The 18,401-nt window shown below is 40.5% G+C and overlaps 1 protein-coding gene across 2 annotated transcripts in view; it reads right to left on the reverse strand.

The window, feature by feature from the left end:
* Positions 1-2,644: 2,644 nt before the first annotated feature.
* The window catches only part of LOC117515300 (uncharacterized protein DDB_G0271670-like), a 49,935-nt gene continuing 34,178 nt past the window's right edge, over positions 2,645-18,401 (reverse strand). For both annotated transcript variants that reach the window (XM_034175794.1, XM_034175795.1), the window contains 4 exons: positions 16,519-16,577; positions 14,478-14,596; positions 7,268-7,367; positions 2,645-2,879 (listed from right to left, as the gene is read on the reverse strand). In XM_034175794.1, coding sequence (XP_034031685.1) covers positions 2,811-2,879; positions 7,268-7,367; positions 14,478-14,596; positions 16,519-16,577 — 347 coding nt within the window. In that variant the 3' untranslated portion in view covers positions 2,645-2,810. The remainder of the gene's footprint in view (positions 2,880-7,267; positions 7,368-14,477; positions 14,597-16,518; positions 16,578-18,401) is intronic.

The raw sequence follows: 18,401 nt of genomic DNA on the forward strand, positions 1-18,401 counted from the left end.
ACATGGTGTCTAACCAGATCCTTACTCTGGATGGCATTACCCTGACCTCTAGTAATACTGTGAGAAATCTTGGAGTCATTTTTGATCAGGATATGTCATTCAAAGCGCATATTAAACAAATATGTAGGACTGCTTTTTTGCATTTACGCAATATCTCTAAAATCAGAAAGGTCTTGTCTCAGAGTGATGCTGAAAAACTAATTCATGCATTTATTTCCTCTAGGCTGGACTATTGTAATTCATTATTATCAGGTTGTCCTAAAAGTTCCCTAAAAAGCCTTCAGTTAATTCAAAATGCTGCAGCTAGAGTACTGACGGGGACTAGAAGGAGAGAGCATATCTCACCCATATTGGCCTCTCTTCATTGGCTTCCTGTTAATTCTAGAATAGAATTTAAAATTCTTCTTCTTACTTATAAGGTTTTGAATAATCAGGTCCCATCTTATCTTAGGGACCTCGTAGTACCATATCACCCCAATAGAGCGCTTCGCTCTCAGACTGCAGGCTTACTTGTAGTTCCTAGGGTTTGTAAGAGTAGAGTGGGAGGCAGAGCCTTCAGCTTTCAGGCTCCTCTCCTGTGGAACCAGCTCCCAATTCAGATCAGGGAGACAGACACCCTCTCTACTTTTAAGATTAGGCTTAAAACTTTCCTTTTTGCTAAAGCTTATAGTTAGGGCTGGATCAAGTGACCCTGAACCATCCCTTAGTTATGCTGCTATAGACTTAGACTGCTGGGGGGTTCCCATGATGCACTGTTTCTTTCTCTTTTTGCTCTGTATGCACCACTCTGCATTTAATCATTAGTGATTGATCTCTGCTCCCCTCCACAGCATGTCTTTTTCCTGGTTCTCTCCCTCAGCCCCAACCAGTCCCAGCAGAAGACTGCCCCTCCCTGAGCCTGGTTCTGCTGGAGGTTTCTTCCTGTTAAAAGGGAGTTTTTCCTTCCCACTGTAGCCAAGTGCTTGCTCACAGGGGGTCGTTTTGACCGTTGGGGTTTTACATAATTATTGTATGGCCTTGCCTTACAATATAAAGCGCCTTGGGGCAACTGTTTGTTGTGATTTGGTGCTATATAAAAAAATTGATTGAACTCTCACACATATGTATATATGAAAAATAGAGAACAGAATCAAAGACAAGATCAAAGAGAGTACATCAAAGTAAAGACATTAATATTTGATAATAATATTGCTAATATACAGAAAACCCTGTCAGTAGTCCTGCACCCTGAGAATGCAAAGCCCGTGCCAGTACATAAGGTTTAATTATGTCAGCTAGGTAGGGAGGTGGTAGTCCGTGAAGTTTTACAGACTAGTAGCAGAACCTTAAAATCTGATCTCACTGGGACAGGAAGCCAGTGAAGGGATTCCAAAATGGGTGTAATGTGGTCGAACTTTCTGCTTCATGTCAAAAGTCTGGCAGTAGCATTTTGAACCAGTTGGAGAGCCCTAATGCTAGACTGCAGTAAACCAAAAAATAAACATTGCAGCAGTCCAATCTAGGAGAGATAAACGCATGGATCAGGGTCTCAGCATCAGCCATAGACAAGATGGGATGAATCTTCGCTATATTTCGCAAGTGGAAGAAAGCAGTCCTCGTAATATTTCTAATGTGGAGGCCAAAGGACAATGTAGGATCAAAAATTACCCCAAGGTTCCTCACTTTGTCAGTGTGATGTATGACACCCAAGCCTAAGCTCAGCATTAACTGGTCAAAGTGATGCTGACGTATCACTGGACCAAGAACCATCATTTCAGTCTTATCAGTGTTTAAAAGCAGGACGTTTCTAGACATCCAGCTTCTCACTGATGCAAGGCAATCCTCTAAAGATTTTATGTGGATGATATGACCAGCAGAATCTTGTCTCAATGGTTATTATTCATAATATATATTGTAATGGATTGGTACAAAAGCTGCATTTTCATTCCTTCTTATGAGTTAGCTAATGTATCTGTAAAATGATGTCTATTATAGATGTAAAATCTCATTATAATCTTTTTGGGTTCAGATGCCCTGCATGTGCACACTGGCACACAGCCGCGCGCAGTATATAACAGGTTATGACAAGTTTACTCAATGGCACGCCAGATTGCGTGCCAGTGCAGGGATTAAATATGTGTAAGTGCCAAGGTGCCTTAAGATCAAGAGTTTGCACTGTGATGGACCGGCAGCTTCATCATTTTGGCCACGTGGCACGTTTCTCTATGCATCATCCAGTGCACAAGTTCCTGAGTGATGAGGACCCATGCAGCTGGAAAAGGCCAAGAGGATGCACACATTTCACCTCGCTGCAGCAGTAGGTGGTCACTTTCCAGATGTGAGGGTGAACCGGTTATCTGCATGAGTGGTTGCCATCCAGGACACAAGATGAATCTGGTGTTGTGGATGTGGTGAAGCGTGGCACCAGCACATTCTCCCAAACCTGACATATCCCATTTATTTGCTGCAAAGAAAGTTGGTTGAAGATCTACGTGTGTTGATTCCTAATTTTTTTCCAAGGGTTGCAAACACAGAAACCAGAAAAACTTCATTGTGACAGGTGAAAGAATCCCCCCCCCCCCCCCCCCCATACATTTAATCACTCTATCAATCAGTCATTTGCCCTGAACAGCAGTTAGTGTGGTATTAAAAAAGGACAAATGTGAAATTTCAGAAAAATCTTTATTAAAATACCAGGCCCTCATAAAAACACCATTACACAAAGCAAGCTTTCAATCTATTACATTTTTCATAAAAGTCAATTAAAAGCCAAGTGTTAAACTAACAAAAGTGGCAGAAACAGATTTAAAAAAAGAAAAAAATTCCTGTCATCAGGAGAAACCAATGAAATCTCCTTCCTGGCGCACGTCAATTCGGCAGATTGGGCAGCTGCCATTATCCTGTTGAGAAAGAAAAGCATGAGGGAATATTTGTGAATTTCATTTCATAACCAGGAATGACAGACATAAGTCTGACTGCATTTGCAGATTTAATGTTCAACTGTATGAACAATCAAAGGAGTCTAACCATATTTAGAAGACAGTTCTTTACTACTAATTAAAACGGAGGTCGAGTTCTGCACTGTGAACTCTGGAAATGATTTTGAAATTTTATATGCTCAGACGTGCATTCTATTGCACTCGACCGGTAAAATCCTGTCTCGTTTCTGATCAAAAGAAAAGCTACAACTGATATGGAAAGTGACAAATGTAAAAACATTATAAGACTGTCATTCTTTGTCTTTTTATTATTATCACTTTTGAATGTATTCACATTACAGTGTCACTTAACACCCTGAACAGAAAGATGCCATAAAGGCATATGTAGATAAAGTGCAATAATCAGTAAATATAATTGAATATTATCATCTATTTTATTCTGAAATTAGTCATTCCACATAATGAAAACATTTACTTTTAATACTTTAAATAATGATGCAGGTTTTCAATGCAGGACTTTTTTCTTTGGTTTGTCAGGCTTCTGCTACATGCTCCTGTCCAGTAGGTGGCAGTAATGCACCAATAGGTTTGCTAACCACCACTGAAGTTACAAGAAGACAACAATGCTAATATCATGCTAACTTAGCAAGTATAACATCCGCAATAATATCTGTTTGCTGCTCACACTGGCACATCAGGACACTGAAAGCGAGTATGGAAAAATAAAAGCCACGATGTTTCATTAAGTGCAGAGTTGTGATTAGTTGCAGGGTTGCCAACTTTTGGACTTTGGCTGGAGTGAGATTCTGCGTGCACATAGCGTGTGCTGAACATTTTTGGTAACCCTAACTTAAAAAAAAAAAAAAAAAAAACAGTTCTCATTTACTAATACAAATAATAATAGAAGGGAAACTGTGATTCTTCTCTCTGTTCTCCTTCCTTTTTCTGAAATATTTCAGCAAGCTCATCTACAGGCACAGGAGAGACAGAAAAATGCTTAAAATGAATGGAGGTGAAGAGGGCTGTGAATTAAGGGTGGTAGCCATGCTAATGCTTCCCAGAACCATTTTCTGCAGTGAATTTGCAAGGAGAGACAGAGGGAAGATGGACGCAGCCGTTTATCCAACTCTTTACAAGCTAAATCTATCTTCATATACCAGCAGCTTCTGTACCGTGTAAGTCTTCTCCAGAACTGAAGAGAAGGAACAGATTCAAGCCTAACACTGCTGAAATGATCTAGTTTTTGAATAAAAAAAAAAAAAACAACTTTTGAAGCCCCCAAATCCCCTTCATTTGGGCTGTTGTGGGGAACCCCACCCCCCAATGCTCCCTTTCTGCCTGGATTTGCCCCTGGTTTGTTGTCTGGTAAGGATGAATGGATAATGTCCATTTATGCAGAAAACACAACCAGACTGACAGGTAAGAAGGTTTTTAATCAGTGTTTTTACATCAAGTCCTCAGAAAGAGACTTTAGGTGCATTTGAGTGGAAAAAAAAGCGTTAGTATTTATAACGCATCACAGATCAGCTGTTTTTAGCGAGGAGACACACAGCACAGTTTTAAAGGGAAAAAAAGTGTAAAAATGTCTTCGTGAAACCATAACTCTGAGCGTCACCGCTCTTTAAGAGACAACTGCTGAACAGCGGATGAAAAGCTGGCAGCTCGCTGAAGGCGGGTGAAATGTTCAGCCGAACCCCGACATCCCCCTGCTCAAGGGCCGGTTTTAATGCTGTGATTGACTCACAATGCAAAGATAATAGTAATGCAGTGACTTGAAGAAGTAACTTTAATCTGATTATTGTTTTGGAAAGATTGGAAAGAAGAAAAAAGTGGTCAGATTAGGCATCACTGGTATCAGGTGACAGCTTTTCTGTAAATCACTGATGAGAGAATCCATTGTCGGCAGATGTTAACAGCAGTTTCGTGTGTGTGTGTTAAACTCCTCTCCTTTCATTAAGAAACAATGCGCTGTGGCCTGGTCTGGTCTAATCTAGTCATCAACAGAAAATTAAAGGGAGAAATTTTTCTTTTGGCGTGATATTTTTTGCTTGTGTGTGAGAGCGTGAGATTGATGCTAAAAGCGTGAGTGTCACGCCAGATGTGTGAGAGTTGGCAACCCTATTAGTTGTGATAATGTCACTCAATGTTTGTTTACACGTGTTCAACAGTAGGTTAACTCATGATCACGGGGAGGTGATGGTCTAGTGGTTAAGCTTTGGGCTTGAGACAGAGGATCTTCGGTTCAAACCCCAGCCAGACCAGACAAGAGTTTCTTGGGCAACGACCTTAATCCCCGAGTTGTTCCAGGTCTCCAGCCTCTGATCCAGATGGAAATGCGCTATGAAAATAGTACGACTGATGCTTCATGTAAATTATGATAGCTTGAAGGAGCTGACACTACAGTCCACATGTGATTATATAACCACATATAAGTGTAAGCTGTACTTTACTGGTACATTTGTTTGTAGCATAATATGGCGCATCTCCGAGGTAATGACTACTTTCCTCAAGTCACACTGATAATCCCTATGCAGAGCAGGTGCTCTCCAGGAGCAGGGTTGGAGATGTACAGTATCTAAGAGTTTACTGCTGGAATCAGGATATCCATTGATAACACAAAGATTACAGTATCATCTGCAAAGTCAAAGTCAGTAATCCTTTCCTCACCAATGAAGGCACCCAAGTCACAATGATCTAAAAAAAAAAAAAAAAAAAAAAAAAAAAAAAAAAAGACTCATTCTGGGCAAACACTGAAACAGTCAGGGGCCAGAACCCATTCCCAGTGAATTCAAAGGAAGGAATTCACCAGACATGGCTCATCGGCAAACACTACCTGTCACGCACTGCAACAAACACCAATAATTCTTCATAATTTTAAGGCTTAAAATATCTTAAACTGAATTATAGTATTTTACAAAAATAATGCCACAGGCAGTGTAGCTCACCTGGAAGATATAAGACATCACAGATTCAGCTAGGAAAGTGGACAAGGCCGTATCAAGGTCAAAATTAAAAACAATCTTTAAAACCTGTCGGATATGTTTTGGAGCTACTTCAGAGCTCTCAAGTTGAGATACCATCAAGGACTTATTTTCTGCCAAATCTTGTCTTGCAGGTCACAGCGATGGAATGTTGGAGAAAGTCATGCATTAACATGAAAGCATGAGAACATGTTTCACACCAAATGTGTGAGACCTGATAGGACTGCTTTAAAATGTGATTCCCACTCTGAATGACTTGAGAGCTCTACGAGTTACCCTTGTACCAAATTTCAGCTCAATAGCTTTAAAAACTGACCAATGGCTCTAGGTGGCATTTTCAATATGGTCGCCACGGCATCCGAGTTTGACATACGTAAGATTAGAATACATCGAACAAACTTTGGTGCCCTTACAGGATGGAACATTTACATCAACTTTACTGGCTCAGCAGTTTTAGAGAAGACGATGCCGCCGTCGATGCCGACAGACAGGTGACCCATGACATAAATCCATGTGCTACCCATGTAGCAAATTTCATTTTAAATGCAGCATAAATGGCTGACAAATGGCCGTATATGCGATTTTCAAGATGGCCACCATGGTGACCATATTTGAAATCATATCACTTCAACAAATGCCTCAAATAAACTTTGGTATCCTCATGGGTTGGGTCAAGCACACCAAATTTCAGCTTCATTGATTCAGTGGTTTTTGAGATGATGAAAACGGGAAAAGTGGGCATGATGATAGACCAGGAGTCAGATCAAGGTAAAAATCAAAATTTTCGCAAAACCCATCGGATGTGTTTTTGGGCTTGCTGAATGCTATCCGTGTAGCAAATTTCAGCTCAATTACTTCATAAATGGCTGACAAATCGCTATATATAAGATTTCTAGAATAGGGGTGCCCAAGTTCGGTCCTCAAGATCTACCTTCCTGACACTCTTAATTGTCTCCATGCTCCAACGCACCTGAATCCAAAGAAAGGCTCATTAAAAGCCTGCTAACAAGCCTTTCATTGGATTCAGGAGTGTTGGAGCATGGAGACAACTAAGAGTGTCAGGAAGGTAGAGTTCGAGGACCGAACTTGGGCACCCCTGTTCTAGATGGTGGCCATATTTGAAATCTGATCCGAATGCCATGAACAAACTTTGGTGTCCTCATGGGTAGGAACATACACATCAAATTTCATCTTCATTGGTCCAGTGGTTTCGGAGAAGATGTTTACACATGATGACGCTAATGAACAGGCGACCTACGGTGTAAGTCCACCGGAGCTTCAGTCCAGGTGAGTCCTTGTGTTGCTAAAATATTGTACGTACAGTTTTACTTCAATCAAGTAGAGAGAAGAGTGTGTGAGCTACTGTACCTTTAACCACCGGTCAATACACTGTGTGTGGTAAGCGTGGGAACATGGCAAAGTCCTCAGCTCCTCCCCATCAGTATAGTGAGACAAACAGATCTGGCACCTGTCAGTCAAGACACAATTAACATATGATGATGACTAAAGCATTTCACTCTGGTTATACTTCAGAAAGCAGGTTCACCAAACTGAGTGTAATACTAAACTCTGGGTTGACTTGATCTCAGCTGGAAAATTCAGACATTTCAGTTTCAGCACCGGTGAAAAAATTAGTTCAATCAACTGAGTTACCACATAAAGCATATCCATGAGGAGAAAAAAAAAAAAAAGAAAGAAAAACACAAACCCATTCTAAACAGAGTGCATACATTATTCACCATGGTAAAGAGAGGAAACAAACAAACAAACAAAAAAGCTCAACCCACCTATTCTGCCAAGTGGAGTTAGATCTATTAATGAATATGTATGCACAATATGAGTTCTGCATTTGAGAGTATAAAATGCACATTTTCTGTACTATCAGCTCTTTAATTTAGTGTATTGTGCATTGCTGTAGTACTTATTTTTATTATTAGCATTTATTCTTTCATTACTGGACTTTATTTTGTTTAGTGCTATGAGTGATGGAAAAGTCCTACATAAATACACTGAACAAAAATATGAACACAACACTGTTGTTTTTGCTCCCATTTTTCATGAGCTGAACTCAAAGATCTAAAACATCTATATACACAAAAGACCCATTTCTCTCAAATATTATTCACAAAGCTGCCTGATTTTGTGTCTGATTTAGGCCTTTTGTATATATATAAAATGTTTAAGATCTCTGAGTTCAGCTCATGAAAAATGGGACTTCTCGTGATATCAAAACAAAAAAACAAAAACAATTTGATACAGGCTTCACGATGTGATTATCACTACTTATGATGGATTGTTACACCACTAGCAGCAGCAAAAGAATGGGAGCTGGTGTCACAGAACATTGCCGACTGAATCTAACAAGTCAAGTCTGGCAGGATGAGCTGGTGTCACGCGTCGTTGCATCTACAACACCATGGAACCATCTTGAGTCCCAGATGGTAACCACCCAAGCAGAGGTCCATCCCTACTTCTTCAAAGTAGAAATCCATATGCTACAGCAAGGAGAAGTGTGGGCATTTCCTTGACCTTCTCCAACCACTGAGGTCCTCAGAACTGAAACACCTGTGTGCTGAATCAGGCACAGAGAAAGCGCCACTTGACCAAAATGTCAAAGCCGACATTCCATCAAAATGCAAGTGATATTTCTCATCCAAGTTTCCCTATGTAACTGCTCATTTCACAGTATGTCATCCATCAAAGTCACCTGTTAACAAAGACACCAAGTCAGTGCCTTACGCCACTGGTTAGCATCACAGTCTCGCAACCACATATGGAAGACAAGAAGCACCAGGATCCTAAATATTTGGAGCTTCTTTCTCCTGCAAAAGTTTCACCAAACACCTCTGTCCAGTGACCTCAAGATTGTAAGTGAGGGAAGCCACCAAGACACAACTCAAAGAACTTTTGGCTTCTGTGGGTGTGAATGGAGAAACTGGGAACTGCGCAGCATTTTAATTTTTTTATCTTCATTTTACACATAGTCCCAACTTTTTCTGATTTGTGGTTGTTTTCTGTTGCATTTCTGAAATTACAGAACTGCTATCAAGAAAAGCGTTAACATGTTATTGTTTTTAAAAACTTTATAGAACGAATGTAAACACCAAACTCTTAGAAAGGAAAAAAAAAACCTGGACATGTGCAGGAAAACTTTGATATAAACTGAATAGAACAAAGCAAGCAGATTTGACTCCCCATGTTTTTGAAAATAAGAATAAAATAAGAGGTAACTTACTTTGAAATAAATAAAACATAACTGCAGCCTAATAACTTTGGAAAATAACATAAATTAGCAGCTTGTATTTATTCTGACTCAAGTACATTTTAGTGTAATGATGGAATTCATCCTGTTTTTTCTCATCCTCGGTCACTTTTTGCGCTTGAACATAAAAGTACATTAACTCACGAGATAAAATAAATACGTAAAAAGCTTATTAAAGTTCAGAGTTCTCACCTGATTAATGTGAGAACCCGCGCATTGATACACTGCTCCGTTCAGCCCACTCCCTCTCCCTGCCTGTGTGAGCGAGCAGACACAGCAGCTCCGCACACAGACAGCTCGTTTGAAAAACTCCGCATTTCAGATGGCTTTCAGCAAGATGTCCAAGGCTTTTTCCACTCTTTTTCAAAAACTGACTGTCCGAATGAAGGCTGGAGTTCTCGCTGTCCAAAACTCTGTTGTCATCTCCAAATGGCCCAGTTATTTAAGGTGCAAGTTTGTAAAAAACAAAAAAAAAAAAAAAAAAAAAAAAAAAAAACACACAAAACAAAACAAAAATAAAAAATCGTTGGACTTGTCAAAGACTTCTAATCACAAGACCGACAAGATTTTTAACTAGACATCGGTCTAGCAGGGGAAAATATCTACTAGACATAGTACAAGAATTACTGTGACCTTGGACCAGTTGATTTCTCTACCCCTGGCCACAGCATGAAGTTGTGAGAAAGAGTAACAGAAACTAGGCTTAGAAAGGAGGTAAAGATCTGCGAGCAGCAGCATGGTTTCATGCAGACGCAATTTTTGCTCTAAGAGTGCTGATGGAATAGTATAAAGAAGGCCAGAAAGAGTTGCACTGTGCATTTGTGCACTTGGTATTGCCTGAGGACCTTTGGATTAGCAGAATAGTATGTGAGGGTGGTACAGGATATCTATAAGGACAGTGTGACAGCAGATGCGCAGTAGGAATGACAGATGTAGTCAAAGTGGAGGTGACATTACAACAAGGATCGGATCTGAACCCTTCCTTGTTTGCAATGGTAATGGACAGATTGACAGACGAGATCAGACAGGAGTCTCCATGAACTATGATGTTTGCAGATGACATTGTGATCTGTAGTGAGAGTAGAGAGCGAGTTGAGATAAGCCTGGCGTGGAGATACACTCTGGAGAGAAGGGGAATGAAAGTCAGTCGGAGCAAGACGGAATACAAGTCCATGAATGAGAAGGAGTCCAATGGAATAGTGCAGCTGCGAGGAGTAGAGATAGTTAAAGTAGGTGATTTTAAATACTTGGGGTCAACTATTCGAAGTAATGGAGAGTGTAGTAGAAAAGTGAAGAAGAGAGTGCAGGTAGGGTGAAGAGGGTGGGAAAAGGTGGCGGGAATGATTTGTGACAGAAGGTTATCTCCAAGAGTAATGGGGAAAGTTTACAAGACAGTAGTGAGGCCAGCTATGTTGTACAGCTTAGAGACAGTAGCGCTAACAAAAAGACAGGAGGGAGAGCTGGAGGTGGTTGAGCTGAAGATGTTGCACTTTTTGCTGGGTGACAAGGATGGACAGGAAAAGGAATGAACACAGACTGACAGCTCATGGCGGATGGTTTGGAGACAAAGTCAGAGGTGACATTGAGATGATTTGGACATGTGCAGAGGACGGATGCAGGGTATATAGGGAGAAAGATGTTGAGGATGAAGCCTCCGTGCAGGAGAAGAGGGGGTTTATGGATGTTGTGAGGGAGGACATGCGGGTGGATGGCATGACAGAGAAAGATGCAGAAGACAGGGTGAGGATGGAAGCTGCTGACCTGCTGTGGTGATCCCTGATGTGAGCAGCCGACAGAAAAAGATTGAGCAGATGGTAGTCTCTGAGAACTTAACTGAATTCTCAGGAAAATCACAACTCCTCTATAGTCAGAATTCACAAAGTGGGAACTTTTATAGATCCTACAGTTCTGCAGAATTCTGTAAAGATCCCCCTTAAGAACTTAAGTCAAGCTCCTTGTCAATCTCCTTGACCATGCCACTGGTACTGGAATACCACGTCTAGTGGTTTATGTCTGAATATTTAACCAGGATACAGCAAATCGTAGCTGCAGGCATTGAGTCATTTTCATCATGGTAATCAGTTCGATGTGGACCGCTGTAGCCCTTATAGGACACCTGGGCATTTTATGGCCCACAGACCGTATGCGGCCCTTTGGCTGACTCGGACCAGCCCGCAAATACATGGAAATTAAAGAATAAAAGATTTACTATTCTATCAAGTTAGTGTTGCGGGTGACCTTCATCCACCTCCCAAGCCATTTGTGGCTGCGTGTGCGTGTCCTCTGGAGTATAGCAGAGCCTGGCATAGAGCGATCATCCCATGCCACACAGCCTGGTATTGCGCCAGTGCATAATGTATGCCACACAGCCTGGTACTGCGCCATTGCGTAATGCATGCCACACAGCCTGGCATGGCGCCATGGCGTAATGGCAGAGCCTAGCACAGAGTGATCACCCTGCCCCACATAGCCTGGCATGGCGCCATCACGTCTGCCACACAGCGTTCGCATGATCCATGGGGAACTATCTGTGGGGACAGCGACGGAGATGGTGGGCGGAGCCATGGATTCAGTGCCGGAGACCGTTTGGTTTTATCCCCAATTTCGGCCCTGTGATCGTGAATGTTTCGTTTTCACACTCATGCACTCTTGGTGCGCAGGCGGGAAAGGTGCAGTTCATTTGTCCACCTTTTCCCGACTTTTTAACTTTTTTCCTTCGTTCAGCTGTGCTCGTTGTGACCGGGTCTTTATGACTGAACTAAAATCGCATTACTTTTATTTGGAAGCCTGTTTTTTTTTTTCCAATTGATTAATCCAATCAATGTGCATCCAATCAATGTGCATCACTCCTCAGAAATATCCGCTCATGCCAAAAAGAGAGAGGTGGATTTGATGAAGTTTAATAAATCCAGGTACAAGTCCTCTCTCACTGATGATCATGTTTCAGCTGTGTTTCACATTTGATACTCTTGTTAAAGATTAACAGAGAGTAGATTTCTCTCACTGAATAAGAAAAAAAGAACTGAAAAACACTAAAATGTAAAAAGTGTAGTCATGCACAGACATGATAACTAGTGAACTGGGACACTTTTCTCTTTTTTTCTGCACAGTTCAGTGACAGTGATATTGTGACTTGTCTTTAGGTTGACAATGACAATTGATGTTATGTCTTCAGAAAGCTAATAACCTCCTTGTTCCAACAGTAAGTTTCAGTTTCAACAGTATATTAAACTCAAAATGCGTTTTGGGGTCAATGTGACTGAAAATAATCACAAATGTAATGAGTCAGAAATGTTTCACATTTTGTTCACTATTGTCTTGGAAAATTTGATCTGAATAAATTACATTTTTGTAAAGTAACCTCTTTATTTTTATTGCTTAATCAGAACATCTAGTTTGTCAAACAATGCTATTTACTGCTTTTTATATAGGAATGAAATTATTATTGTGTAGACTTGAGTTTACCCTTTTGGCCCGGCCCTCCACAATATTTTCTGTTTCTCATTTGACCCTTTGCAAAAAATAACTGCCCCCCCACCCCCCCTTTATAGCCTTATAGCCAGCCCCATCTGTGCCACTGGATACTGAAATCACCCATGCCAAATAAAGGGTCACACCTCTGGGGCAGTCACCAATCAGAGTAAGCAAGCTGCTTTGGCTTCTTCCTCCCTTAGTGGAGCAGATAACTAACAATTGTTCATTTCTGGAAAGAAGCACCAAAGTTGGCACAAATACTCCTTATACATTACTCTTTTGAAAAAACTGAGTAGCCACTTGAATTTTCAGTAGGCGGCCATGTAGGGGTCAATTGAAGAATTACACAGGGGTTAAAATTTAAAAATGCTCCAATCATATTGAAAGCTATACCACATTATTTGTGATAACTAAACATGCCACATAGTGCAAACTATTCCTTTTTAAAACCCTATTAACTCAACCAATAATTTGCATCACATTTTACAATATTTAGAGCAACTTTAATATCTGACCCCTGTACAAACTAATGCTGACCTTTGTTACCATTCTTGCTGTTTTTACCCCATAACTCCATAACATTCAGTCATAGATAGTCCAAACTATACCTTTTTGGTATCGTTGTGATCAGACAAATAATGTGGTATAGCTTTCAATATGATTGGAGCATTTTTAAATTTTGAACCCTGTGTAATTCTTCAATTGACCCCTACCTGGCCGCCTACTGAAAATTCAAGTGGCTACTCAGTTTTTTCAAAAGAGTAATGTCTAAGAAGTATTTGTGCCAACTTTGGTGCCTATTTCCAGATTTGAAGGATTCCTCTGTAAATATTCTGTTATTTGCTGCACTATACCTCAGGGTCACCACAGCAGATCTGAGATGCACCTGCATGTTGATTTAGCACATTTTACAAAGGATGTCCTTCCTAATGCAGCTCCACATTACCTAGAGAATGGGCAGGCATGGTCTTGAACCAGGAAACTTCTACTCTGAAAACAACTGCACTAGCGTCTTTGCCGCCACACTCCAAGCTGTGAATAAAAGTTCTCACACACCAAAATCTCGCTCACTGTAGTCATAGAGTGAGACAATGAACACAACACCCAGTGAATGCTTTTGTATGAGCCTAAAAGTATGCTCATTGACAGGAGTGACATCCAACAACATTGGAAGGATCTGGTCTGCCACAGCAACTCACATTCCCCCAGTAAACTGACCACTGCGCTGACCAAACCAAAACCAGGTGTGTATCCACCCACAGAGACGTGACCACTTCAAGGTCTTCACACCGCAATGTGCCACTTTTCAACCTCTTTCAACAGCAGTGGAAGATGGTCATCCTTGCTGACAAAAACGATGTTCCAGGTGGCCACCCACATGAGCCACGTCAGGTTTGGTTCTGGATGCTGACTTTACTCCTGTACTTTGTTCTTGTCTGAAGATGAGGCTCCAAATGACTTTCTTCCCCACCCTCTTCATAGTGCGCTACCCTCTAAAGGAAGATAGCTGCAGAAATATTCCCACGGAACACAGAAACAATAAGAGTTTTTCCCTGTCTTCAACTTTAGCAAAGTTTTTTTTTTTTTGCCAGCTGGAGCGCTAGTAATGAAGCAATCCCACAAAAGGGATTACATGTGGGCCTGAGGACCACCTATAGCTCCCGGATGTAGAAACCATGCCCAGGGTGCACATACATAAAATATGTGCAGTATCACATAGCAATTAAAATACAATGTCACAATGCAACAATTAAAACAAACAGAAGAAGATTAAACATTAATAACAGGAAGTCAAAGGTCAGCAGTTAAAGCAGGGTTTTGTGTCAGATGAGCTGAACTCACTCAGTGTTTCCATTGTTGCTAGAACGATGGAAGGTTTTGGTGGGCAACATTTGGATTTCCCACTCACTCATGGTGTTTGTCATAACAGTGCCGTAAAACTGCTCCAACCGTAGAAGCAACTGCAAATGAAGGTGAAAGGTTGTGAGCCCAACTGACTGAAGCAAGACATGCTTACGGTGGTACAAGATCAGTTTATTTAAAATATATATTTTGCATTTTAAATAAACACGGTGGCTTAAACTAGCAACATTACACAGACTGTAAAGTAAGTCCCTTCGGCTGCTCCCATCTTTTTTCACTTGGGGCCACCACAGCAGATCCAAGGGGGAACTGCATGTCGATTTGGCACAAGTTTTACACCTGATGCCCTTCCAGATGCAACTCTACATTACATGGAGAAATGTGGCAGGGGTGGGGTTTGAACCTGGAACCTTCTACACTGAAACCAAGTGCACTTGGTCACCACCCCTGCATTTACATGACATGGATTATATATATATATATATATATATATATATATATATAATACATATGGTAAAAATCCACCTCAAATCACTAGATTTCAGAGAATGTTCCAGACTAAACACTGCTGATTTGTTTCATACTTCTACAAAATAACATTGTTATTCCCAGTAAACACAATCAAAATTTCAGCCTTATATCTTTTTTGTTTTTGGAGATATTGGGACTTTAAAAATAGGGTATGACACTGATTTTAATGTAACAAGTGGTACACAAAAAATGCCAAGTTTAATAAGTAATTACTTTTGAACTCTTCATGCTAGATGCAGTAAATGTTCAGGAGTTGTTCCTAGGCAGTACATACACGTACATTTAACTACTATAAAAGATCCACAGTTGCGTATTTGTCAGTTTGTAGCTTGCTAAAAACTGTAAACTAAATTTTTCATCTGTACCAACAGAGCAGACCTCTATAATTCCATATTGAAGCACATCAGATCTTTCAAATTATGGGATTCATGTCTCATGTTAATTGTACTATTTTGGTGACTGCTTTTCTAAAAGAAAAAAAATTATTTATGAGGCATTAAACAATGAAGGAAAAAAAAAGAAAGAAAGAATCTTTTCAAGTCTGTGTTTCAAATGCTTATTGTTCATGTAAGACAAGGTCCACAAAATAAGAAGATATCTTACATATCTTAAACCAAACTATATGTATTAAGGGATCAAAAGCGCCATGTTTCACCACAGAAATGTAAAATTTAGAGCCACTGTACTTTAAATAGACATCACAAAATTGTATCAGAGAACTAGTATTTGGGGCAGCACAGTGGATTAGTGGTTGGCACTGTTGCCTCACAGTGAGAAGGTCATGGGTTCGATTCCTGCCTGTGGCCTTTCTGTGTGGTGTGTGCATATTCTCCCCGTGTTTGCGTGGGTTTCCTCCCACATCCAAAGACATGCGGGTTAGGTGGATTGGAAACTTTAAATTCTCCATAGGTGGGCCAGTGGGTGTGAAACCAGCAGCATCAAAGCTGTTGGTTTGCGGCCCTGTGACAGACTGGCATCCTGTCCTGGGTGTAGCCCGCCTCGTGCTCTATGACTGCTCCAGCCCTCCGCGACCCTTAATTGGACTAGGCGGTTGAAGATGAGTGTGTGTGTTTGAGAACTAGTATTTGCCTTGTGTTTGGTTTCAATGTGAGAGCATGATTGATCAATATCACTCATTTTCTCAGACCCAGCACATCCTTCTCATTCAGATCATCATCTTGTTTAGCAGTGGCTGGCATCCAGCTTATTGCAGCATTAATGCCACCTTCTGTTCCAGAGTGTTAATCACAGTATCTCTTTCAGATCAGTATACAAGAGCAGACTGTCACATGTGCAGACAACGCAATCTTCTGGCTGTAGATAATGCAGTATTTTATCCACGTATGTCACAGCAAAATATAAATGTGTAAGTATTGGCTAACATGTAAATGTCAATACTGTACAAGTTGTAGGACCAATGAAACAAGTATTAAAAAAGGCGAGAGTCTGGAAAACACAGCATTTGCTATATGCACATTTTGCTCATTACCTCATAGCTATTTCCACTGGAGTCGTCTAAAATGTCCCACTGGTGTTCACCATAGATGTCTATAAACAGAGAGATGGCATTATCCTCTTAACCTTATTTCAGACAGACAGACACACACACACACACATTACAACCTCAAACGAGGCATCACCGACCACCACAGAGCAGAAAAGGGGTGATTAGAATGACTTCATCTCACTGTGCATCACTCTTCTTTGTACAAGATGAGCTACAACATGAACTGCTGAACAGAATTCCAAGCAATTTAGGTACTGCTACGTTTCAAGAAGAACTGTGTATATGCATATATGAGAATGTTATTGCTTTTGAATTAGTCCATTCATAGTCACAAGAAACAGAAGGAAAAGGACAAGCTACTACACAAACTTCTGAATATAACTTTTAAAGTGCTAAGAAGTCACTCACAGCAATGCCATAATCACAATTCATATAAGAGCCTGTTCACAATGCTGGGCATCAAAACCAAATATCTTCAAATCAAGTTTCAGAAACAGACAAAACTCATTTTTCAAATAACTTATTGGCCTTATTGTTTTGCCACTGCTCCTAGGAATCTGTCAAGACAAATTCAGGTGGTTGGTGTTTAACAGTCCTACAGTGAGCATTAACTGACCCAAAAATACGATGTTTTTTCCAAAATAATGTAACATCTTTAATATAATGTAAATTCAGCTGGACAGAAATAAGATGTACACCTATTTATCATTAAGAAACATCATATTTACAGCATGCTTATTGTTTCTAGTTTCCACTGATATATGACATGTGGTACTTTCAGGACAATTACAGCTGGTCCGTCCTGTTTTTCTTCAATGAAGCATAATGCAAAAATACCCAAATTTACTGTACACACGTCACCTTGCATTTAGTGGATAAAAAAAAAAAAAAAAAAAAAAAAAATACATGTTAAAACTTCTAGAAGTACCCAAAATACCTTAGTTGACAAAAATAACTTTTCATTAGATTTTTGGAATTTGATACTGTAGTCCTTTTATTTTGGGCATATTTTTTTCCATCCCAGTGTCTATCCATAACGCTACATGTTGCTTCTCACTGTGCTAAGATAAAAAATGTTGACCTAAGTGTGATTAAGACCTACCCATAAGCATACTCTATAATGACATCCATGAAAAAAATTCAAGTGGCAAAATCCCCACAACCAATGAACCATTTCCGTCCGAAAAATGTCCAACTGTCACACATGTTGCGGACAAACATGTTGTGGGACATTTTTCCTTTGGTACTGTACATTAGACCAGTGATTCTCAACCGGGGTGCCGCATCGATCCTCGGGGGTGCCGTGGGTATTTTTCATATTCGCGATTATTTTTCATATTCACGATTACCGTGAATTATTTATTTTATCCATAAAGCATAAAACGACTCAGAATCTGATGTCAAACGTGCTGCAGCCTCGCTCTCGTCTTAAGGCGGGACAATAACAAGGAGGCTGACAGCCGATTAAAACAGTGCCGTCTCCTTCAAAAGCCGTCTAAAATGCGGAGCTGTCGGTGTGTGTGTCTGTGCCTGTGTGCGCGCGCGGAGTTAACAGGCTGCAGTGGGTGAGGGAGGGGGTGGGTGAGGGAGATTCCTGAATGCAGGCGCGACACGTTCAGTGCGCAGCGAGCGCGGAGCCGAGAGAGGATTTTAACCCGAGTGAACGTTAACAAAACGGAAACGTGAAGCTGCCTTTACTTCTCTCTGAACTTTCTCTAAAGGTGTGATTCTGCCGTTACCGTCCTGTTCACACCATGTGCGCGTCGTATGCTGAATTTATGAGATCATGAGATGAAATAAACGGTCAAATATCTTTAAAAACATATTTAAAAAATGAGAATATATGAATGAACTGAGCCACAAAA

Source organism: Thalassophryne amazonica, chromosome 8, assembly GCF_902500255.1.
Source record: "Thalassophryne amazonica chromosome 8, fThaAma1.1, whole genome shotgun sequence".
NCBI lineage: Eukaryota > Metazoa > Chordata > Actinopteri > Batrachoidiformes > Batrachoididae > Thalassophryne > Thalassophryne amazonica.